This window comes from Anabrus simplex, chromosome 12 (genome assembly GCF_040414725.1).
Source record: "Anabrus simplex isolate iqAnaSimp1 chromosome 12, ASM4041472v1, whole genome shotgun sequence".
In the NCBI taxonomy this organism is placed as follows: Eukaryota; Metazoa; Arthropoda; class Insecta; order Orthoptera; family Tettigoniidae; genus Anabrus; species Anabrus simplex.
The window spans coordinates 56,122,706-56,149,111 of NC_090276.1; the positions used below are offsets into that span (position 1 = coordinate 56,122,706).

Sequence of the window (26,406 nt, forward strand, 5' to 3'; positions counted from 1 at the left end):
CTGTAATGGCCTGTTGAGAGGTTTTGACAGCTCGTTGGGGGCATACCGGCACAACAGATGTATGTTCTAAGACGAGAGACAAGTAACAATCGACACGTTAAAGAATCTCTTTCTAGGACGTCTCCAAAAACCGCTCCAGTAGTTAATGCCAAGTACAACCAATATTATTGTTATTCTCTTAAGGCATGGTAAATATTGTTTCAGAGGGAAATATTTTAACGTACAATTACATACCTGGACAGCAGGTACGTGGAAAGCAAAATTTCAAGACTCTTTTAGCATTCGGGTAGAATTTACTTTATCCTCGTTAAGTACACGTAGCTGTTGAAAAAAAGAAAATCTGGAACGTAATTTTCATGAAATAGCGCTTCAAAGTAAGACAGTATTTGTGCTAGATATGTAACGTCACACGCATACTCTGTCACAAGATGACGCTCTGCGTGGCGTTGCAAATACATCGTGGTCAGTTGTATAGAATAACGAATTTAATAATGCAGAAGAAAGATTTGATTAGGATTCGGCAAAAACCGTGCAAAAGTAAGAGGTGAAACGAGAAAACTGATTGAGGAATAAAAGAAATGAGACGAAAAGGGCGTAATAGACATTGAAACAGCGAAAACAGTTTAATAAGTAAGTCTACGAAACCCTAAGAATCCTGCGGCCGTAACTAAAGTGACATGCTACCGCCAATTTGTATCAGTGAAATAGTTTTCAGGCTATTTGAATAATCTGTGCTCGTTGCGGCTGTTGTATTGATCACACGCATCTGGTGCAGCAAGCCTCCCCCCACCCCCCCCCATCCCCCAGGAGTACTGATGAATGTTCACACTTCATCCAGTGAGTTTGCACCAGCTACCAAGAACAGGGGAGCTAGTTGAGACTGTAGAGCCCTAAGAAGAGGTGCGAGTTACTTTCTAATCTGTTGTGAGGTGTCTCTGCTCTGTATTCAGTGATAATTAAGTTAACGTACGGTTAACTTTTGAAACTAGAGCCCTGATGTTACAAGCCCGGACAACAGTGTTGCTATGAGATCTGCATAAGCATTAGGGGTCCAGCCTAGTGGAAGCCCCTAGAAGTTACATTACGGAAGAGCGAGCTAGACTAGTCAAGTTAGTTGGCGTTGTAACCCCTTACTACCGAAACAACATGGTTCTATTCGAAACCGTTATTCACGAGTTCGTTGAATTAAAACAGTAAAGCCATCCTGCGAAAATGAGTAGCAGCCGGAAATAAATAGAGAGAATGAGTGGCATTGTTGTTCAGGATTTAATTTTCTTCCGGATCGAAGTCAAGGGAGTCTTTTAATTTCCACATCCTTTCATAACTACCTTACCTCCGGTTACTTTTTCTTCGCATTTACTCCATCATTAGACTACTGTAAGTGATGATTGCTACCGATATATTTCCTAATTGCGATCTATTTGAAGATAATAATAATAATAATAATAATAATAATAATAATAATAACTTCCCGTCTCATTTCGATGGTTACCTTAACTTCATGATCAATGCAGTCATGATAACAGCGACAGTCATCGCTATTTAAGGTCCTTATCATGACAAAATGAACAATATTAAGTCAGCGATGTTCGGCACTGATGTACTAAAACTCTAAATTGGTTAATACATGTGTGTTACCATAGCCTGTGCGGTAAAAACGTATGAGACATAACACTGGTCGCAAATTGTAGATTCTATAACTAGTTGTCGTGTACAGGTTTTAAATGGAACAAGTATTTTCGGAGATACAACCTATGACAATAAAGTGCAGTGAATGGTCTTGCACTATCAACATACATGAACAATGCACGACAGTCATCTTACTGTTCTTCGAAATTATCCTGGAAACTTTGCAAGAAGGCTTCCTTTGCGATGGTGTTCGAATGCCTCGTCACGTTTCGTTGGATGTCAGGAATATCGTCAAATCTCTTTCCTTTCAAAGCGAGTTTGATGCGTGACTTTTCGGCTCTGACCTTTTTCCGACGAGGCGATCCCGGAGAACGCCATTCCATGCTTTGCCGTTTCGTTTCAGGATCGTACCTGAGACACCGAGTTTCATCCTCAGTGACAATACAGTTCAAGAAATTTGGTGTCGCATCCGCCGTTTCGACAAAATCCTGTGAAGCCTCTAAACGTGTCTGCTTCTGATCGTCAGTCAAGTGATGTGGCACAAGACGAGAACACGTTTGCCTCTTCCCTAACTTCTGGGTAACGATTTGTCGCACGGATTCAAGGTTAATCTGCAGTTCATCCGCTACCATGCGCACAGTTAATCGCCGATCGTTCGTGATGAATGTCCTCACCTTCTCAATGTTTTCGTCACTGACGGCGGTCGCCGGTCTTCCGCTACGGGGGTTGTCAGAAACACTTTCCCGGCCTCCTTGAAAACGGGCGAACCACTCGTACACACACTTCAAGGGCAATGCTTGATCATCATAAACACGTACCAGTATCGCATGCGTTTCTTTCGGTGTCCTGCCAAGCTTACAACAAAACTATACATTGATCTTTCGGTCGTTCGTGTTCCTGTTCGCAGTTCGGGTCCAACGCACTAAACACGCACTGTGTCAAACAGGTCTTACACGGCACACACACCATGAAAAACTGAACAACGTTGGAAGTAGGTGGTCAAAACCTGCTGCTACACATGTGTAGCGTTGCGTGTCGCCAGTGTTGCCGTTCTGACTTCATTCACCAAACTTTGTCACAGGTTGTATTTGGAAGTTGGTAATAAATAATGTTATTGACTTTACGACCCAATAACTACTTTGACGGTTTGCGGAGACGCCGTGGTGGCGCAGTTTTGTCCCGCACGAGTTCTTTTACGTGCCAGTAAATCTACCGACACGAGACTGACTAACGTATTTCAGCAAGACTGAAATCTGCCAACTTAAAACTGTAACAACTGCGAATATCTTCGGTATTATTATTATTATTATTATTATTATTATTATTATTATTATAACACCGGAAACTACAATTAGTAGAAAAATTATGGAATAGCAATACAAGGATTAAATGGATCACTGAAATTAAAGATGATATTAATGAACTTCAGATAACACTAAATGATCTCAAGAACAAAACAGACAAAATTAAGATTCTTAACGACTCGCATGTGAAATTACAAATCACAATTAATAAAGGGGTAACAGGTAGTGTGTTCTAAACTGAAGAAAGGATGTCGGCATCTGAGAGGATGAAGAAATATTGGAAGCATAGAAAAGCTAAATTTTCTGTGTGTACTTGAGTGGAGTGGTCCTATGTTGGCCATAAAATGTAAATAAATAATGTACACAAAATGACCAACAGATGGCGCTGGCATGAGGTGTGGTTTTATGGACACCAGCAACGAGTGCACAAACAGGCCAACAGATGGCGCTGGACAGCAACACGTCAGTGATGCCGCATGAGGTCCTGTACGGTATAAAAGGAGCCGCCGTGAAGGAGGACGGCAGATGCGTCTGCAATCAAGGCATGTTCACTTTACCAGAAAAGGCACTGTTAGTGAAGCTTTATGTTGGTGTCAATAAAACCCCATGTCATGCCAATCATGTGCATGTCGTCTATCGTGGAGTTGGTGACAGGAAATGCATCCCACGAACCTACTACGCTGTCGTAGCTGGGGGAGAGGTGATAGATATATATACTCTCACTTGGCGCATCCCACGTGGCGATTAGGGGAGAGGGGTCCTAACCGGCTCTCCGGCGGACTTGAACGAAATAAAATAGCTCTCGCTAACCAAACACACAGCCCCCTGTGGGTAGGCGACGCAGACGAAGAATACACCCACGATATCCCGTGCCTGTCGTGAGAGTAGACCATGAGACTACTTTGTGATTAGTACTAAAACGTGAGGAGCCTAGGAGCAGTCATGAACATGACGGGCCGGGGCGTTGCCTGTGGTCAGTAGCATCGTGCGTATCCCACCGAAGCGGGGGGCCAGGCAATCGGCACTGGAATGTGTCGGTTCCCCTGTATTCAGAATGGGCGAGTGATGCCATTACGCGTGACATACCATGGGTCTGCATTACCTGTGATTAGTAACACTATGGGAGGAGCATCATTGTTCTACTTTACCAGTGATTAGTAGATACTAATATGAGGGGTCGGTGACCTGGATTTTGGACCCGTCTGGACAATAAGCATCATCGCAGAAAATACGGCATTGTGAATTGGATCCACTGATTGTTTTGGATTCATGGTCATTTTTTCATCATTCCAAGGGCCGTAGCCGTGTTGAAACACCGCACCCCTTGAGATCTCCGAAGTTAAGCAACATTGGGCGTGGTCAAGATTTGGATGGGTTGGTGGAGGGAATGGAGGAGCGGAAAGGAACTGGCCACCCTGCCGTACGTAAACTCCGGCTCAGGCACACCTCTGCGGAGGTTCGGACCTGCCTTCGGGCAGATTACACCCTTACCTTACGTTTTATATTTTACTCACTGGAAACATTTTGAAGTTTTAATTATCGTTTGATTTCATTGCACCTCGTACCATTAGGGGCCGATGTCCTAGCTGTTAGGCCCTTTTAAACAATAAACATCATCACTGAAAACCACACCGTGTGATACATAGGCCTACATATTTTGGCCGTAAATTGCCGTTATACTGGTATGTGAAGTACAAACTTATCCCTCGAAGATTACAGTAAATGAAGCCGACAAATGTCAAGTTTAACAAACCAGCCGTGTGTGTTTTATGCCCTGTAGTTTCAGCACTGAGATACTCATTTTCCACTGTTCTGAATGGATCAATATTCTTTAATCATGGGACATTCCTGTTAATAAACATTAAATTATTAAGGCTGTCTGACACCGATTGATGACCACAAATTGTTCTTTAGTAGCTTCATTAAACTGAACCCTATCACACAAGAAACACATGACACAGATAACAGTTACACACTACGAAGCAACTTCCCTATAATAGGAAATCGCTCATCTTTTGATACCACTTTGCTCAAGATTTCGCTTAAGTTCATCCCCCTTGCCAAGCACTTGGAATTCATATCATTCGAAATGTAAAACGGTACACTCTACACGAAAGTCCATGGTAGAACTCACAAATTGGTTCTTAAAATGCTGCTTCGATATTTCGATATTATTCTCTCCACAAAGTTCTGCAGTTCCTTCCCTTCTGGCCAGGAGGGTGCTAAGTTCACTCTTGAGAAACGTTTCCTCTAGATGTTTTGCTCCATCTGGCACCAAAGCTTCTTTGTTATCTTGAAGAGAAGAACTGGTACTACTAATCTACCCTTGTGCTTGCCCACTCGTAACCCAACGGAATTAAATGTATTTGACATTCACGGTAAATTTATTATAATTTGCTTACAATGCATCCATCCACACTGACAGATCGTGAACGGCTTGCTACAGCTGAAGCAAGAATTGCTGCATGTAGGGAACGAAGAAAGGAAATTATTCTCGCCGAGTTCATAAGGATGCAGAGGAAAGAAGAGAAAACCCCGAAATCTTCGACAATAGCGACATGCAGCCCGTTAAGGAAGGCTGTCTATCAGCAAAAACGAAACAGGAAGGCAAAAAAGAAAGACAAATTTCGCTGTTGCATAAAAAGGCGGAAAAAGGGAAAGTGATGTGAAGGGTGTTGACGACTATGTCGACGATCCCAGCCTTTATTTCTTCTAACAGTTTGTATTCTTCTTCGAAATCTTGTGAACGTTGGATGCATTGTCCACTTTGGGCTCATATCGAATCTGCCGCGATCGGCCGCCGAACAAAAATTGTGAACTTTGCAGTTAACAATATTGTGTTGAATACTGGATTTTTTTTCCGTTAAATAATCTCGTTTTCACTATTCGTGGAAATGCGAATACTCTTACGACGTTAGTTAGCCAAGAGTATAGTTGCAACAAATACACATATTTCAATTTGAATAACTACTACGTAGCTCTGTGGCTAAATCCGCAAAGTACAGTTGAAGCATATTTCAGCGCTTAAGTTTAGATTTTGGTTCACGAAAACTAACAGCAGACAGCAAATTGGTACTCCGAGCTGTCGAGGGACTAGGAAAAACAGAACATCTTTAAGGGCAGTTTAAGATATATATTTTCGAACAAAAAAAGAAATAGATATGTTTTAGTGAACGAGGCATTACTTTCTTGTTCCTTAACCACTTTCTCAGCAAGTCAGTGCACGGCGACGAAGTGGTCACGTTGTTCCTGCCGAAGCCTGCGCTGGATTTGGGGACACCTCCTAGATTGTGCTACCCTCTGGTCGTCTTCCTTATCCGCAGCGACACGCACACCTTGCATCCTGACGAAACGGTGAGTATTTGGACACTGTTTTAATTCAACTTATATTGTTTTAAGAAATAAAGAAAATAAATGGAACCTAAAACAATTTGATGCTGCCCTGTGTCTTCAGTAGAAACGACGGTTTTTTTGCCCGGATTATTATTATTATTATTATTATTATTATTATTATTATTATTATTATTATTATTATTATTATTATTATTATTATTATTATAACAAATAGTGGCGCCACCTACCAAGCGATTGCTGCTTAGCCCTAAGGCCTGCGGATTACGAAGTGAAATGCGGTCAGCTTGAAAGGCAGGGAAGCATAAACTGGGAGGAAATGGATGTAAGATAGAAGAAATGAGATTGATGCAGAGAGAGAGAGAGAGAGAGAGAGAGAGAGAGAGAGAGAGAGAGATGTGGATGTTATCTTTGACCTTTTCTATTTTCATTGGTTGTCCTTTTCTCTTCTCCTCTCACAGTGACCTGCCATTGTGTGTATCCTATTACGCAGTGGCGGGCGATCCAAATGGGGCAGGGAGGGCTCGTGGCAGGTCTTCACAGTTCTGCAGCACATTGGCGTTCTCTTACTAACAGATGCCTCGATGTAGTTTCAACACTGCTCTGTAACCACAACAAAAACTGTTGCCCTGAAAATGAGTAGGGAATATACTGGCTGATACATAAGACTTGAAGGTGAAAACATTCAATGTTCGCAGGTACACCTTGGGAGTATGATTTCCAGCAGGGGTACTGCAGATAAAGAAAAAGAGTGTCTAGCAGTTCCAACTTCGAGCTCATTTTCAGTGCTTAGCTGAAAAGGCTGGTAAATTCTTGCAAGGATTATCTATCGCTTGTAAACCATCTTGGGGTCTGAATTCAGATATCTTACGCACAATATATCATGGACCGTTTGTGCCAATGATATTATATTGTGCTTCAGCATATCAAAATGTCCTGGAGAAGAAATGGGCTCAATGCAAATTTGCATAAATTCAGAGAGGATTTATATTCAGAATAATACGAGGTTATAGAACAATATCCATAGATGCTGCTCTTATTATAGCTGGTATAGAACGTTTTCATCTGAAAGCCATAGCCAAAGCTGAATTGACTAACATTAAAAAAGGAAGACAGTGCAATAAGGCAAAACAAGAATATGATATTGAGCAAAAAGTAAATATTATTGAATGTGGTCATCCAGAATATCATTATGATTATGGTATCACTGAATGTTTTCACTCACATGAGGTACAAGTTTACATAGATGGCTCAAGATTGTACTAATCTAGTAGGAAGTGCCTTTGTTGTGTATGAAGATGAAGCAGAAAAATGTATTTTAAGCAGAACTTCTTGCTATAAAATATGCAGTTCAGTGGATAAAAGAAAGAAAGTTTAGTGCATGTATACACAGTGACTCGCAAGCAGCTATGAAATCTATAAGTAACAAATATAATTTAAATTCTTTGGTGTGTAGCATTAGAACAGATCTCTCACAGTATGGAAGACGTATCTGTTTTCAGTGGGTTAAAGGGCAAAGGTAATGAAAGAGCAGATGAGCTTGCTAAACTTGCAGCCTTGAGTGACAATGAAACTGTATAAAAGAGCCCCTATATCAAAAGTGAAACGTGATTTATATAAATTCACGATCAGTGAATGGTCAAAACTCAAGTAATAAGGGTGAAGTTGCAAGAACAATATTTTTTTTCCCACGGTACAGGACCGTTTGGACTGCAGTTTATTGAAACAAAACTTCACCAGCACTCAGTTTCTTTTGGATCATGGAAAATTTAAATTTAATTCATATCAATTCAAAATTAGTAGTAATAACAGTTGTGTTTGTGGAGATGAAGAAATTGCAACTCACCTTATTTTTTATTGTCCATTCTTCAGCAAAGCTAGATATATTTTGGAACGACAATTAAATTGTTGTACGGTAATGTTAGTCAAACCTATTTTTAGGATATTTCACAAGATCTGTTGTTTGAATTAATTTATTAAGTTTATGCAGTTCATGTTTGAAAAAATTAAGAATAGTTTCACTTTTCTCCCAGTTTAATTGTGTGTGTAATCACTCACTTCAAAAATGTTGTATTATATGTTTGTACTATTTAAGGTAACTAGTTATAACCTACAGCCCTAATATGATAGACAAAAAGTAGGGCTTTTTCATGGAGAATAAATAAATAAATAAATAGATAAATAAATAAATAACCTCGTAAGGCTAACAAAGTGCCCATGAGAACCAAGATGACTCTGTATAAGTCATACTTTGTCCCCATTCTCACATAAAGTCTAGAAACATGTACGCTGAAAGAGAGAGAAGTTAGTAAATTGCAAGCATGAGAAATGAAGTTCCTACGAACTACCTTCCAAAAAAAAAAAGGAAAGAAAGAAAGAAAGAAAGAAAGAAAGAAAGAAAGAAAGAAAGAAAAAACACGCAAGGACCCTGTAACGAACCATGACATGAGAATGGAACTGGAAGTGGACTCGGTTGAAGAGAAGCGAAGGACTTGGAGACTAACATGGCATGGACACTGGCACAAGAACAACATATGCATGCCTAGAAAGAACAGGTGAAGGAAGAAGGCCACTGGGAAGAGATGGCTACACCAACTGAGTGACGATGTGGGAGAGAAGAGAAGGGAATTGGGAGTCAGTGGTGAGAGAGACGACATTTCTGGAGAGACAACGATGGCGAAGATCCGTTCGACACCACACTATCCGGCACACTGGAGCGGTACTATGATGATGATGGTTATGACTATTCTGTTATGTCCTTTGTCGCGTGCATTCAACTTTAAATCTATGTCTCTTCTCTTTTAGAGTTGTGTGAACAAAGGTGCAGGGCTTTCAAATTAAAACGCTGCCGGCCGCAGAGACCTCAGAGCGAGCGAGCGAGCGAGCGCTCCCGATCGACATAGCAAGTATCCTTAGGGTACAGACAGTTCCGTAAGCCTGGATCAGAACTATATCGAGAAAATGCGGTTACTTTATTATTGACTGGGAGCGCTTTGCGGCCGGCAGTATTTTAATTTGAAAACCCTGTCTGTATTATGTTTGTATTTCCGAAGTATGCATGTTCGTTTTGCAGGTTGCACTGATCAGCGTGGTCCACATCAAGGATTCTGTCTGTACCCTCCCCACCAGCATCCTGGCTCAGTACTTGAAGCAAGCTAACGGCCAACTCTCCTGCCTAAAGGTAACAACCTACGGCTCAGATCTTTATGCACTACAAAAATGCTCCAAATATGCACAAAATTAAAAAAAAAAAACCACTCTTAAATACATTGTAATTCTATTCCAAGAGTTGATTCACTTCTTCCGATCTTTTGATTTAGGCAATATTTACCCGGCCAAAGTGGATTGCCAGTATTTAATTTATTGCACGATAGATTGCTACATTCTAAAGCGTAACAAAGGTCGACTGAAAATGTATTAGCAGAGAACTTGGGTCTACTCTGTGCTCTGCTGTAATATGTCCAGTTATTCTTGAATGTTGTTAATGTTGAAATTTCTTTACACATTTCACCAATGACAGTAGTCCGCCTCCATAGCGTATTAACTGTACTTCTCGGATGCGCGGGTTCGATTCCCGGTACTGCCAGAGATTTAAGATTGTCAGGAGGTCTGTTATGTGGTTAAAGTGGTACATGCAACCTCTCCCCGCTTGATAGCTCACGGCAGCACCATCTGTTGAATAGCCAATATTACCGGATACCCGCTCATTTAATAACATATCCTTAAGAGAGGTACCATATATATCTCAAGCTGCTCTTTTCTTTTGGCACTTTCATCACAAAACAAGATGCAGTAACTGAAGACATTTATTCCTCACAAGACACCCTTTCTGGCGTGGTGAAATTAATGCATCCGGGTTGAGTGGCTCACACGGTTGAGGCGCTGGCCTTCTGACACCAACTTGGCACATTTGTTCCTGGCTGAGTCCGGTGATTTTTGAAGGTGCTCAAATAAGTCAGTCTCTTGTCAGTAGATTTATTGGCAGGTAAAAGAACTCCTGAGGGACTAAATTACGGCACCTCGGTGTCTCCGAAAACCATAAAAGTAGTTAGTGGGACGTAAAGCAAATAACAGATAAATTAACGCAGCGATGTCTCTCTCCCTCCCATCCCCATTTCTTTTGCCAAAGCTGCCTGCTTGTATTGCTGGTCGTAAAAGGGAAGTGCCGTAATTATTATTATTTAATTGGTTTCCTTCTTCTTCGTAATCTGTTTACCCTCCAGGGTTGGTTTTCCCTAGGACTTAGCGAGGGATCCCATCTCGCCTCGAGGGCAGTGTCCTGGAGCTTCAGACTCTGGGTCGGGGGATACAACTGGATAGGAGGACTAGTACCTCGCCCAGGCGGCCTCTCCTGTTATTCTGAACAGGATCCTTGTGGGAGATGGGGAAGATCGGAACGGACAGACAAGGAAGAGGGAAGGAAGCGACCGTGTCCTTAAGATGGGTACCATCCTGGCATTTGCCTGGAGAAGAAGTGGGGAAACTAGGAAAACCACTTAGAGGATGACACTGAGGTAGGAATCGAATCCCAGCCCTCGAACCACTTCTCAAATTTCGTGGCAGAGCCGGGAATCGAACCCGGGCCTCCGGAAGTGGCAGCTAATCACACTAACCACTACACCAGGCGGACATTATTATTATTATTATTATTATTATTATTATTATTATTATTATTATTATTATTATTATTATTATTCCATAAAATGTTGTAAAATTATTTGGAATTCTGGTTGCAAATCACACATTCGTGGGGAAAGCTTAAAAGACTACTGGAAAAATGTGTGCGGCAGAACGGAAAAAACACCACAGCGAATTCAATAAGAGACTTTAGGAGGAGGATAAAAAGAAAAGAAGAAGCCGTTAGACCAAGCTAGGAATTTCACTCGCGTTCTTTAATTCGGCATAAAGAGGGAAGGAAGATTTTTTTTTTTTTTTTTTTTTTTTTTTTTTTTTTTTTTTTGCTAGTGGCTTTACGTCGCACCGACACAGATAGGTCTTATGGCGACGATGGGATAGGAAAGGCCTAGGAGTGGGAAGGAAGTGGCCGTGGCCTTAAGGTACGATCTCAGCATTTGCCTGGTGTGAAAATGGTAAACCACGGAAAACCATCTTCAGGGCTACCGACAGTGGGATTCGAACCCACTATCTTCCGGATGCAAGCAAGCTCATAGCCTAACCGCACGGCCAACTCGCACGGTGATTATTATTATTATTATTAATTAATAATAATATCATCATCATCATCATCATCTGTTTACCCTCCAGGGTCGGCTTTTCCGTCGGACACAGCGAGGGATCCCACCTCTACCGCCTCAAGGGCAGTGTCCGGGAGCTTCAGACTCTGAGTCGGGGGATACAACTGGGGAGGATGACCAGTACCTCGATCAGGCGGCCTCACCTGCTATGCTGAACAGGGGCCTTGCGGGGGGATGGGAAGACTGGAAGGGATAGACAAGGAAGAGGGAAGTTAGGTACCATCCCGGCTTTTGCCTGGAGGAGAAGTGGGAAACCACGGAAAACCACTTCCAGAATGGCTGAAGTGGGAATCGAACCCACCTCTGCTCAGTTGACCTCCTGAGGCTGAGTGGACCCCGTTCCAGCCCTCGTATCACTTTCAAAATTTCGTGGCAGAGCCGGGAATTGAACCCGGGCCTCCAGTACGAAGTAGAAAATGTCAAGTCAAACAATTCGTAGGGTGTTGTGGAAATATGATTATCACAGTGGACGACCACGGATAAGGCCATTTATTACCAAGAAAAATCGACAAGCCAGAATTAAATTTTTCAGAGAGTATGAAAACTAGAATTGTACGTTCTGGAACAGTTATTTGGTCAGACGAGACCAAAATATCTCTATACGGTTCGGATGGAAACAGTTATGTGTGGAGAAAAGTAAATACAGCCAATAAACGCTACCGGTACCCACCGTAACACATGGAGGCGGATCAATTATGATTTGGGGGTGCATGTCGTCTTGTGGAATGCGAAATATCGAAATTATCAATGGACAGATGGGGTCAATTAAACATTTTATAGAACAATGGGGTTGGGGGTCTCGCTACATCTTTCAGCAAGACAACGACCCCAAGCACACAGCTGATATTCGCAACACCATAGAACATTTGTGGGTCGATATAAAAAGAAGGGTTCATACAAGGAAACCTCATTCACATGAGCAGTTAAGTTATGTTAGAAACTGGTTCATTCCATGCAGCGAAGGTGCAAGGCAGTCTAATACTCATTGGGTTATGAAATTCAAGGCAACAAAAGTGTTTTACAAGATTGCACGATGAAACGCCCGGTTTTGGTACATTGCTTGTAGGTTTATTTGTGTTAAATCACAGATTTTTAAAAAATTTTCCAATCTTTATTGGTGTATCTATTACAATATTAGCAAAAGAAATAACACAATAATTGTATACAAAAGTTTAACCGTTATTTCGTTGCAATAAGTTGGTGTACAAACAAGACTGTTACGCACATAGTACATAGCCTGCCCTCTTGTAGCGCTACCCTGAACTGACGCCAGCTGTACGTAAGTACCAGCACTTCGCCCTCTCCCATCGCCTAGCTGCTTTGGCCGAGTGGTTTAGGTGTTGGTTATACGACTGGGAGGCGAGAACTTCTGAGGTTCGAGTCTCTAGATTTCCGTGTCGGATATTGCGGCCACGTATCCTTCATGGAAATCGCCGTTGTATAACCTTCTGTGTGAATGTGAGAGTGAAAAAATCTCTGGGCGGTGGACCCGGGGTAATTTCTTTCCCTTTCCCCCCCTATACCCTGGGTTCACCCTCAGAGGTTTCTCTCCTGGCCAGGAGAGTTTTGCAGAAAATAATTTTTGAATTATTGTTGTGCAACTATATACTATATTAGTATGAAGGGGGCGTTGGCAGCTTGTTCAGTCGTTCTTGCAAGTTGCAAACGACAACGTGTTTTTTTAATTTTATTTTTTATACATCATCACCCATGTAACTATAAAAAATAATAGTGGTTTAAAATATGAACAGTACATATTTTAACCATATCTAATGATGAACTTATTATTATTATTATTATTATTATTATTATTATTATTGAAGTTTAGATGCAGTTTTTGAGGTTTTAAAATGAAAAAATAGAAATTTAAGAATGTTAAGTTTATCTCTAATTATAAACATATTATAAATAAATAAATAAATATAATATAAATATAAATACACATGTGCATTTACTGTAATAATAAAATAATAAATAACAATTTTTAAGAAGTCGTTAATTTTTTATGAGCTGAAATGTTTAATTTACTCATTTAAACAAACAATTTTACATTCATTTGTACTTACATACTATTATCTCCTTTAATTTGATAAGCATTTTGCCAATTATTGCTCAGTTATAACCTTATAATGTTATAATGTTTTCTGCCACTGTTTTAACACCCGTTACATTCAAAATTGTGAAATAACAAGAAAAACAGGGATTGCTCTTTGTTTTTAATTGTATGTTTAGTTTTTCTAGAGTTTCTTTGGTCTGCAATAAAATTTGCAAGTTTCTGTTAGCTGTTATCTCACAGAGTTTATTGATTTTCACCATCTACCTCGCATTCGTGTAACAGCCGTTACAATATCATACTAACAGAGGCGAAGTACTGTAACTAAGAACTGAAAATAGGCTGGCTTTACTGCGGGCAAGGGATATCCAAAACATAGGCAAAGTCGATTTTGTTACAGATTATTTAAATATGCGATACCATAACATATGGTTTGGTAATGTGTAAAAAGAGACGTTTCCTTAATATTCTTGTGTACATCCTGAATGGTAATGACCTCTAACTGGATTTCTTCTTCTTTTTCGTCACTTTACAATCAAGGAGTTCTCTCAATAGCCTCCGAAAACATGAAATAGAGATTCAGGGGCAAGAATTTGTTTCGCTGAGGCTTGCTGTAACTGTCGAATTAGTAACAAACACAGACGAAGTGTAGTTGGGCAAGACCAACTACAATATCTCAGACCTTAACCGACCTATCGAAACTGTCCATAATAGCGGCAGCTGGAGTGCTAGCATGCGTTTGTTTTGATTTGTGTAAGCCGTGTTGTTACCAAATATTTACGGAAATTTGAATATTATTAATCGTACATTATATTTATTTATAGTCTTAAGAAGGTTACAGATCATCTTTCAGTGCCGTAAGAAGCTATTTGTTCTCAAAGAGCTTATTTATTCCAACAATATCGGTGGTGATAAGGTTAATGTTGATTCTCGTGTTCTTCTCTGAAAGTTTTTTCTTCATTTTTAGTTACCTATGCAATATGTTTATACGTAGTTTAATGTGCTGTGTGCCTGGATGAGTAAGAGCTTCAGTGTTCCCATTTCCAGAAGACATAGTATGAAGACAAAATTGGGTTAAGAGCATTCAAAAGGAAAACTTTGAACCGAATCATAGGACTAATAATGTTGTGTGGATTAGTCATTTTATCATTTTTGAAATCAAATGTATTGTCAGGGAAGACATTATATACCCATAGAAGTGGTGATCTAATTCGAGTGCCGCGCAAACTTCCGAAGTTTAAACTAATGATGCCTATCCTAGCATTTGCCTTATCAGCCAACGTACCTTACTACAAAGAACATTAAATCAGTCCCAGAAATCATGACTAAAATTTATGATTTAGGGACTAAATAATTCTTAAACGGTGGTGCAAGAATGATGTAAATAATGTTCAACGTTATACAATGAACATGCGTAAACTAAACTAAACCAATGTGAAGGTCGAAAGGAGTGATCGCTATATGAGATTTTCTCTCACATTATTTTGTATTGTGAGTTTACTTCTCAGTGATGTTCCCTCTTCTAGCTGAGTTGATAACTGTCGTGAGTAAGGCGATTCACATGTGAAGGGTAAGCATAGCATCCCCTCCTCTAGTCGGAACAAAGATTCGTACGAGTTCGTGCGCCCTGTGTGACAGGTTCTCTTAAGTCGCGCGCGAAACGTTATCCATTTGCAGTTACTCATAAATGAAAATTAAAATCCACAGCCTGTTTCCAGTCATTCGACCGGGTCAGCAATGGAATGAATGAAGCCCCCATCTAGGGACGAGGATAGGAATTGTGCCGGCTGCCGAAGCTTGTCGCACTCCTCTGACAGTTGAAATAAAATATTAGAGAATGTTGCTGAAATGAAAGATGACACGGAAACCGAAGTACCCGGAGAAAAGCCTGTCCCGCCTCCGCTTTGTCAAGCACAAATCTCACATGGAGTGGCCGGGATTTGAACCACGGAACCCAGCGGCGCGCTTCCGCCTGAGCCACGGAGGCTACTTACTCATAAATGAGTCTTCAAAATTTATGAGTCGAGGAAGAATGCTGGGTAATAAGCGCTATTCTATTACAAACTCCAGCTAACTCAAATGTTGGTACTTTAATCTTGCGTTTGTATTGCGTCTTTCAGAAAGTTCTGTATCAGTAACAATGTTACGGTTTTCGCAGATGCCGAGATGCCGGAATGTTGTCCCGCAGGAGTTCTTTCACATGCCAGTAAATCTACGACTGACGAATCTGAGCACCTTCAAATACCACCGGACTGAGCCAGGATCAAACCTGCCAACTTAGGCTCATAGAGCCAGCGCCTTAACCGCCTGAGCCATTCAGCCCGGCGCTCTTGTGAATATTACATACTGCCATGTGACTGAACTAATGACTAATTCCCGTCAAGTAGTAATTTGTTTCTGTAATACAGGCTAATCATTTCAATTTTTTTAAATATCAAACTTGTAACGCAGACTTTACTTCTTATTTCAGTAATTCCTTTCACTCTTGCTCGACTCGTTGGCTGAATGGTCAGCGTACTGGCCTTCGGTTCAGAGGGTCCCAGGTTCGATTCCCGGCCGGGTCGGGGATTTTAACCTTCATTGGTTAATTCCAGATATATTTATTTTAAATGTAGTTTAATGTGAGAGAAAGTCTCACATGCGAGCACTCGTGTTACAATTCGGCTAGCGACCACTCGCAGGTTAAAGACAGAAAAAAATGTTTCTAAACATTTCAAGAACAATTGAATGTTTGTAGCTGAAGACGGCCACTAGGAACCGAACCATGTCCTAGTTCGAATGTGAAGGGTCTGTTGAACAGGTGGAGGCAGAAGTTTATATTCTGTTAAGGAATAAAGTTGTTTTATACAAGATGAATAAGCTACTCTCTCCTCACTGTGATTGTGGTGTACAGAACATAGTGTATGGGTCTCCAGTGAAAGTTTACCATGGAAAAGTATTCTTCGAGGCAGTTTCCCATAGCCTGCAACGATGGTTGTTATTATTAAAGAGCTATTGAACCAGTAAAGACGTTGATTATACTTATTGCAGCAGAGATTTTTTTTTTTTTTTTTTTGATCTCTACACAAAACCTCAGCATTTGTCATCTGATCTCTCCAAGTATTTTGCAGGAACAACACGTTTCAAAAACCTCCAGGTGTTTTTTATGGGTTTCATTTCTCGTGCAGGCTTCTGCGGCATGTACATAGGAAACTTTTATGAAGAGGATTATCCGGTCGGTACACAGTAGCCTAGTCTTCTGCATAATCTGGCTATTGTTAGCTGTCGCACACCTACCATCCTCGGTAATTTGCCGGCCTTAGTAGATGAATGTTTTAACTTGTTCGGCAGAATCTTTGAAAACTGTGAGATGATTTTGCACTTGGTCTTTGAGGCGTTAATCTTCATTCCAAACATATGTATATAATATTTAATGGTTCTAGCAGAGATGTTGTGGTATTTACTCTTTAATGTTGTGTTTTAGGTGTAGTTTTTACCACGTATTACTCCATTTCAGGTACTGAAGTTTAAACTTCATTCAAAGTCATCTTCAGCCTGTAAGCACAACACAAATAACATGCTAAGTTTTGTTACATAAATACTGACTCCGTACAAACTAAGGTACATATAAATATCAAACATGAAATAGGTTTTAAAACCATCTGAAGAACTTTCTATGATGTGAATGCTAGACGTCAAGATACGTTGCAGACAAATGAGAATAGCGCAGTGGAAAGAAGTTAAACGGTGGAACTGCACAATTTATTAATCACAGAGTGTTCATGGATGGAAGTCTCATGGTTATTTTTCGACACCATTTTGTATTTCTGTTATTTATAAAGAATTTAATGTGGAGGCCTTGGTTTCAGCGTGAAGAACTTTAAGATGCTGATTCCGATCGAAGAAATGATCGTTTGTTATGAGGTGTTTACAGAACTGCGACTCTGTGGATTTATGTCATTTCCATGATCTTTTAATTCTTTTTTCGTCCTGATTTTAAAGTTTCGTCTTGTCTGACGGACGTAAACGGAGTTGCACTGTAATTCATATACACCACTTTTATTTTCCTTGCTGATTGTGTGTCCTTTGTTTTCGATAATTTTGAGAAATAAGAACTAAATATAAACTTAGTTTTTTCAGAAACTGGACTGTAGTATGATAGAACTGTCCACTTTTTCTTTTCTTGATGGAATGATGAGTACACTGAAATTGTATTTAATATCTTCTGTTTTCAAGTCCCTAATGTATCAATAGGATTCGTTTCTTAGCCGTTATTCACAGTAATTAATTTAATAATCTGAAGTACTTTATCGAAATCTGACTGATTTTGGGGTACAGAAAGAAGGCCCAAGCCTGTTAATCCTGCTGTGGAAAGTAGCTACAGATTTAGTAATGCCACCCCCTTCCAATACAAGTTAGCTTTCTTCCGTACCCCAAAATCGGTCAGATTCCAATAAAGAACTTCAGGATAATAAAGGAATTGCTGTGAATAATGACTACAAAGTAAACTTAATTGACAAATTAGTGATATTAAAACAGAAGAAATTAAATATTTCAGTGTACTCATCACTCCATCAAGAAAAGAAAAAATGCACATACGATCCAGTTTCTGAAAAACTAGGAACTCTGCTACAAAGAAAGGGTATTGTTACTTGTCGCACACCTACCATGTAGTTCTTAAGTTCTTATTTCTTAAAATGATAGCCATACATCTTGGTAGGTGTGATAGTTACCAACTGTTGAGTCCAAATTGGCACACTAGGGTGAAACGCTAGCAGTCAAGAACGAGTTAGCAGTAAAATTGATCATTTCCAACAATGGACCATTTATATTGGAATTAATAAAGGACACAGTCAGGAAGGGAAATAAAAGTGGTGTATATAAATTGCAGACTGCAACTCCATTTACGTCAGTCAGACAGGACGAAACTTCAAAATCAGGACGAAAGAACAAATTAAATGATGGAGATTACATAAATGCACACGGTCGCAGATTACTAAGCACCTCATAATAAACCATCAGCACCTCAAACGTCTTAACACCGAAACCAAAGGCTCCGTATTAAATTCTCTAGAAATAATAGAATTACAAAAGCATGTCAGAAATAACCACTCTGTGATTAATAAATTGAAAGGTTCTATTCCTTAACTTATTTCCGCTGCCTGATTCTCATTGTGTTGACGTCTAATGTTCACAATACAGAAAGTTTGTCCAACGGTTTAAAATTATATTTCTTCTTTTATGTTTGATATTTATGTGCACCTTAGTTCGTAAGACTTAATCTATAGACAGTGCGTTGTGTTCACTTGAAGTCATTTTCAGCTCATAAAGTTGAAACTTGAGTACCCGAAATGGAGTAATTCATGATAAAAAACAACATCTAAAACCCATCGATATGTATATTTTCTTTGTATATATGCTTAATAATAATATGCTTGTATTATTGGTTGAGCTAACATTGGATGTGGAATATGTTGCAGCAACTATATCTAGCAACTGGGAACCCCCTCGGCTATGAGGAGGATCCGTCCATGGTTTGCAGTCCAGACGGGAGTGACAGCTCGGTGTGGGCGAGCGCAAGCGAACAGCTCTGCGTGGTGTGTCAGTACTTCCCTCTGTCGCGAGCCCTCCTCCCATGTCGACACACCTGCATCTGCGCGAGCTGCTTCGGCAAACTGGACCGCTGTCCCATGTGTCGCAGCCCTATACGCAGCTACTTCTGCATCCGCGGAGAAGAATACATGCCGGTGGAGACCAGTGCCCCCACCACGAAACCCCCACCCATCATGCAGTGGCTTCAGGATCTCAACGACAGGCTCACGGACTTCTTAGGTTTCCAACGGTGAAATTAGTGGATCAAGTGAAAGTGCTTGTAAAATGTCATATAGACCCAAATGAAGGGTCAAAAGTCAAAAGAAACCTTCCCAAGTCATCTCGGCACCAACGTTTTGTGCTCGAGGAACTAATTTTAGATCGACAAAAAGCCTGAGAATTGAACAGTGTAGGCTTTTTTGTTTTATGTAAATTGTAAATAAACGGTGATCTCCGGTGAGAAACCTCATCAAACAATTTTGTCTTCAGGTATACATCTTCTAAAGCTTTGTAAAAAGAAAAAGATATTAATGACTTTGTTTTGTACAGACTTATTTTAAAAAATCAAGAACCTTGATGTAGAATAGTTAATCATATAATTACATGACTCGCTTTTCTTTACTATAACTTTATTTTGTTTGTAACTAATTGATTTTGCACACAGACAAAATTGCAAAGCCAGATAAACAAACAAACAAACAAGCAAAAGCACTGAAGTAATAGTTTGTACGTACAGTATATTGTGCAGAGACTTTGTACCTGAAGAAGTGTGTGTATGTGAGTGAAAGAAAGTAATTGTGCTAAAGAAAGATGGTCTGCAAACTTGTAATAAAAGAGTTCTATATTTAAAGTCACATGAGCATGTGAGTGAAATGATTTCCAGTGGGATACTCCTCAAGAAACATGTAACCGTGATTACTGTGGGTTAGTTTAAGCCAACAAATGTTCTTCTCATGATCCCTGATTGCATGAAAAATTAAGTTTTAGGCACCTATCACAAAAAACATAATTTTTTGCAGCGTTAGTACGATAGTTTTCTTTGTAACCTTAGCTGCTCAATAATTTTGCGTGAATTTGCAATAAAATTAGATTTTTCTGGGTAAACAAATTAGCACCACAGTAAATATTTTTGTAGCATTACCAAATTTTATATTTGACTTTTCTCCTACCAAAGGAACTGTATTGAGTGAGTCGTGCGGCTAGGGCGTGTAGCTGTGAGCTTGCATTCGGGAAATGGTGGGTTTCAACCCAAGCATTGGCAGCCCTGACGGTGGTTTTCTGTGGTTTCCTATTTTCACACCAGGCAAATGCTGGGCGGTACCTTAATTAACCCTCTTGCACTCAGCTTATATGCAGGGATTTGCTAGAAGCAGCTCAAACTAATTTCTGTAATTTTTTAACCAAATTACGAAAAATCAACACATGAACAGTTTAACACATATTAATATAAAATTAAACACACTAATATAGGACACTATGAGAATATCAGAAATAAATATACCTTGGGACATATTGTCTGTCTGTCTGTTAGGTCATCAGCCCAGGGGCTGGTTGAATCCTCAAATAGGACCACCAAGGGCTATGCAGTTATAGGGAAACCGCAAAAACCAATGGCAGCACCAAAATGAGGCGTAGTAGGCAAGAACAGGAGTGAGGTAGTTTGCCATTGCTTTCCTCACTGGACAAGAAGTTGCTACTGCAGCACAACTGATCCTATGAGCAACACCTTTCATAACACTTAGACACTAGTTGTACTCCAAATGTCATTATTCAGCACCACCCATACCCCAGCAGCTTCCATATTGTGACAGCCATGGATGAGACTGGAACTCTGGTGGAAGCTACACTTTGCTCTGGCCTGTGCCAAAAGACAGATACAAAAATACTGCATCCATCAACAAAAGGCAACAGGCATATGGGACATATTATTGTTAAAACTGAAGAAAAATTTTAAATTCTGAAAATAATTTTTGAAAAATAAATAATGGTTTTTCAATGACTGAAAGATCAGACATTATTGTATCTTTCTTCTTTACTCTTAAACCTGTAAAAAAAAAACCATTTAATTCTAAATAATTAGATATCGATATGATGTGTGTGCTGCAAATCACTCGTGTAGTATGACACAAAGTTATTCGCTGTACACATAACTGTATCGATGTGAGATTCTTCATGGTCTGATGCACGGCTATTTCACAGAGGAGCGGGCATGGGATGAGCGCGGGCTACTGCCGAAAGTGGGATGGGATGGGATGGGATGGGATGGGATGGGATGGAACAAGTCAGACGTAGCAACTGGCTTGAGTACAGGGCATATCACTCACTCACTACTGATCTGAATTTAGCGCAGTCGCCCCGGTGGCAGATTCCCTATCTGTTGTTTTCCTAGCCTTTTCTTATATGATTGCAAAGAAATTGGAAAATTACTGAACATCCCCCTTGGTGAGTTATTCCAATGCCTAACTCCCCTTCCTATAAACGAATATTTGCCCCAATTTGTCTCTTGAATTCTAACTTTATCTTCATATTGTGATCTTTCCTACTTTTAAAGACACCACTCAAACTTATTCGTCTACTGATGTCCTTCCACGCCATCTCTCCGCTGACAGCTCGGAACATGCCACTTAATTGAGCAGCTGGTCTCCTTTCTTCCAAGTCTTCCCAACCCAAACTTTGCAACATTTTTGTAATGCTACTCTTTTGTTGGAAATCACCCAGAACATATCGAGCTGCTTTTCTTTGGATTTTTTTCATATCTTGAATCAAGTGATCCTGGTGAGGGTCCCATACACTGAAACCATACTCTAGTTGGGGTCTTACCAGAGACTTATATGCCCTCTCCTTTACATCCTTACTACAACCCCTAAATACCCTTATAACCACGTGCATAGATCTGTACCCTTTATTTACAATCATATTTATGCGATTACCCCAATGAAGGTCTTTTCTTATATTAACACCTAGGTACTTACAATGATCTCCAAAAGGAACTTTCACCCCATCAATGCAGTAATTAAAACTGAGAGGACTTTTCCTATTTGTGAAACTCACAACCTGACTTTTAACCCCGTTTATCATCATACCATTGCCCACTGTCCTTCTCACAACATTATTGAGGTCATTTTGCAGCTGCTCACAATCTTGTACCTTATTTATTACTCTGTACAGAATAACATCATCTGCAAAAAGCCTTTATCTCTGATTCCACTTCTTTACACATATCATTGATATATATATATATATATATAAATATAAGAAAACATAAAGGTCCAATAATACTGCCTTGAGGAATTCCCCTCTTAATTATTACAGGGTCAGATAAAGCTTCGCCTACTCTAATTCTCTGAGTTCTATTTTCTAGAAATATAGCCACCCATTCAGTCACTCTTTTTTCCTAGTCCAATAGCACTCGTTTTTGCCAGTAGTCCTCCATGATCTACCCTATCAAATGCCTTAGATAGGTCAATCGCAATACAGTCCATTTGGACTCCTGAATCCAGGATATGTGCTATATCTTGCTGAAATCCTACAAGCTGAGCTTCAATGGTATAACCTTTCCTAAATCCAAACTGCCTTCTGTCAAACCAGTTATTAATTTTGCAAACATGCCTTATATAATCAGAAAGAATGCTTTCCCAAAGCTTACATGCAATGCATGTCAAAATGACTGGCCTGTAATTTTCAGCTTTATGTCTATCACCCTTTCCTTTATACACAGGGGCTACTATAGCAACTCTCCATTCATTTGGTATAGCTCCTTCAACCAAACAATAACCAAATACTGTAAGTATTTTAGATGTGGTACTGTATCCCAACCCATTACGTTTAGTATATCCCCAGAAATCTTATCAATTCCAGCTGCTTTTCAATTTTCAACTTTTGTATCTTATTGTAAATGTCATTGTTATCACAGGTAAATTTCAATACTTCTTTAGTATTACTCACCTCCCCTATCTGGACATTATCCTTGTAACCAACAAGAAAGGGATGTACGAGCAGACTGATGCTACGTTCCATGTAAATAGAAAATTATAACAGTGGTTTTTGACAGCATCGGAGATACTCGTAACCACTGGAAAGAATCTGATTTTAAATAGCCTTCAATTAAAATATTAAATATTATAAAGGGATGGACATGATATTGTATGTGGGTTTACCAAACATAATGCAGCCAAGTGCTGTGTACGAGAAAATGAGACCTTTACCTTGGCAACACCTTTATATCTCCGCCACACTAAAAACAATAGCTGCATGTTTGCAATCCCATTTGTCCAGTTACTGTAAAAATATGTAGGATGGGCAGGATTGGGATACAGTTGTAGAGGCAGGCAGGACAAGCTTTGCTTGACAGCAGGATGCAAAGCCCCTAGCACAATTGTTATAAACAAACACATCGCAGTTGGGAAATATCCCAGTGGCAATGGTGATAAAGTAAAGTTAAAACATCATTACCCAACAACAATGACAATTACTACAACAACAAGAGTACAACAAGCAATTTTATGGAAAGAAAATATTGCAAGAAATACTACTAGTATCAGCATATACAACACAACTTACCTAAGTATTTCAAAATTTTACACTGTGACTTACAGGTAGATTATTGAGTGGTCCAATTGCATTGCATTGCAATTTTATTGTTTAGAATTTTCTTCACGTCGCACCGACACAGATAGGTCTCATGATGGGACAGGAAAGGGCTAGGAGTGGGAAGGAAGTAGCTGTGGCCTTAATTAAGGTACAGCCCCAGCATTTGCCTGGTGTGAAAGGGTAAACCACAAAAAACAATCTTCAGGGCTCCCGACAGTGGAGTTCGAACCTACTATCTCCCAGATGCAAGCCCCTAACCGTATTGTAAATGCAGCACATACCTTAAGTACTATAATTACCAGTGGGTTGTGAATTGCGTTAAAATACGACACCATCACATAAAAATTTACAGAATGCTGGAGCCTATTCTTCACAGATGCGCAGACCTCTAGTACAGCGCTTTAACGACACCTGTGTAGTGCATTTTGCATATTTTATGTTTAGAGTTTAATTTAGGATTGTGCAAATTAATGAAATGAAATGGCATATGGCTTTTAGTGCCGGGATGTGTCTGAGGACTTTGGCTCGCCAGGTGCAGGTCTTTTGATTTGACACCCGAAGGCAACCTGCGCGTCATGATGAGGATGAAATTATGATGAAGACGACACATACACCCAGCCCCCGTGCCAGCGAAATTAACCAGTGATGGTTAAAATTTCTGACCCTGCCGGGAATCGAACCCGGGACCCCTGTGACCAAAGGCCAGCATGCTAACCATTTAGCCATGGCACCATGCAAATTAATGATAGCATGATGATAACATAAGAATTTTTACAGAGAGCGCATCCACCAAGCTAGTTGCCTTGCTGTGAACTTTCATTCAGGGGATAGTGGGTTTGAAGTGCACCATTGGCAGACCTGAACATGGTTTTCCATTTTCACATCAGACAAAGGCTGGGGCTGCTACATTCCAAATCCTAGCTCTTTTCCATCCTTCGATCGCAGAAAACTTTCAGTGTTTGTGCAACATTAAACAAGCAGAAAAAAAATCATAACACAAGTATCACAGTTCTCCTCAGGAATATTGAAAGAGAAGAAAATCAAAGTAGTTTATAATTATTTGTGATGATCACAAACATGGGCACAATGCTTATTTTTGTACTCAAAAGTAGATGAAGAGACGTGAAAACAACACAAAGAAAATGCTCAAATCAGCTGCAATAGACAACTTTAGGGAGCAGTATCACATAATATCTTCTTTGCCAGCCGAAAGACAGTTAGTTTTTAGATTCTACCATGTTCCTCCTTTTTACAAGCCAAGTTTCAATTAGCTGCTCATACTTTCCTTGTAAAAAAACCTGAAAGGCAGCAGCAAGCATAAATCGTCTGCATATTCCATGTGCTCAAGACAGATGATTGGCCGCATTGCATCCCTTTACATTACTTTCCTGACAGCAGTATCGAGTACCATCAAGAACAAGAGACCGAGCAAGTTTGTTACATGGTTCGAGGTGTGCAGCTTCAAACCCTGCTGTTGGCATGAGAACATTGTTTTCCTATTTTCACACTTCAATAAAGACCACAGTCTCTTCCTTCCCAGATGTAGCCTCTGTCCCATCATATCATCACCATAGGACCTCTCCGAGTCATGGTGAAGCAAAACAAACGGCAAGAGAACAAGGAGACAACTTTGCTTTTCTCTGGAATTGCTCATGCTGTCAAACACAATCCACCATTTGAGCAATTTGTCATTCCATGCTACCTGGACTATTTCTTAAAACTCCTGCAGGGTGTTCGGAAACGTGTTCTTAAGTCACCCGCATATTTAGAAACACCGCCGTGCACTTTTAACCAATACGATAACTTAAGCAATTTAGTGTATCGATAAGGTGGAAAATCCTGGTATTGATGACATTCCCTCTGAATTACTGACTGCCTTAGGAGAAACCAGCATGGCAAGGTTATTCCATTTAGTGTGTAAGATATATGAGACAGGAGAAGTCACATCCGATTTTCGGCAGAATGTTGTTATACCTGTTCCCAAGAAATCCGGTGCTGACAGGTGTGTAAACTATCGCACCATTAGTTTAGTATCTCATGTCTGCAAAACTTTAACATGTATTGTTTACTGAAGAATGGGAAAACAAGTTGAAGCTGAGTTGGGAGAAGATCAGTTTGGCTTCAGAAGAAATGTAGGAACACGGGAAAGCAATCCTGACTTTACGTCTGATCTTAGACAATCGAATCAAGAAGGACAAGCCCACATACATGGCATTCATAGATCTAGAAAAGGCATTCGATAATGTTGATTGGACAAAGCTATTTAAGATTCTGAAGGTGATTGGGATCAGATACCGAGAACGAAGAATTATCTACAATCTGTATAAAAATCGGTCTGCAGTGATAAGAATCGAGGGCTTTGAAAAAGAAGCAGCAATCCAGAAAGGAGTGAGGCAAGGCTGTAGTTTGTCCCCCCTCCTTTTCAATGTTTACATAGAACAGGCAGTAAAGGAAATCAAAGAGGAATTTGGAAAGGGATTCACAATCCAAGGAGAGGAAATCAAAACCTTGAGATTTGCCGATGATATTGTTATTTTATCTGAGACTGCAGAAGATCTCGAGAAACTGCTGAATGGTATGGATGAAGTCTTGGGAAAGGAGTACAAGATGTAAATAAATAGGTCCAAAACAAAAGTAATGGAGTGCAATCGAA

At 40.0% G+C, this 26,406-nt stretch overlaps 1 protein-coding gene across 2 annotated transcripts in view; it reads left to right on the forward strand.

Moving 5' to 3' along the window:
- The window catches only part of LOC136876209 (cell growth regulator with RING finger domain protein 1), a 464,094-nt gene extending 444,077 nt beyond the window's left edge, over positions 1-20,017 (forward strand). For both annotated transcript variants that reach the window (XM_068229884.1, XM_068229885.1), the window contains exons 4-6: positions 6,146-6,287; positions 9,358-9,465; positions 19,052-20,017. In XM_068229884.1, coding sequence (XP_068085985.1) covers positions 6,146-6,287; positions 9,358-9,465; positions 19,052-19,417 — 616 coding nt within the window. In that variant the 3' untranslated portion in view covers positions 19,418-20,017. The remainder of the gene's footprint in view (positions 1-6,145; positions 6,288-9,357; positions 9,466-19,051) is intronic.
- Positions 20,018-26,406: the final 6,389 nt, after the last annotated feature.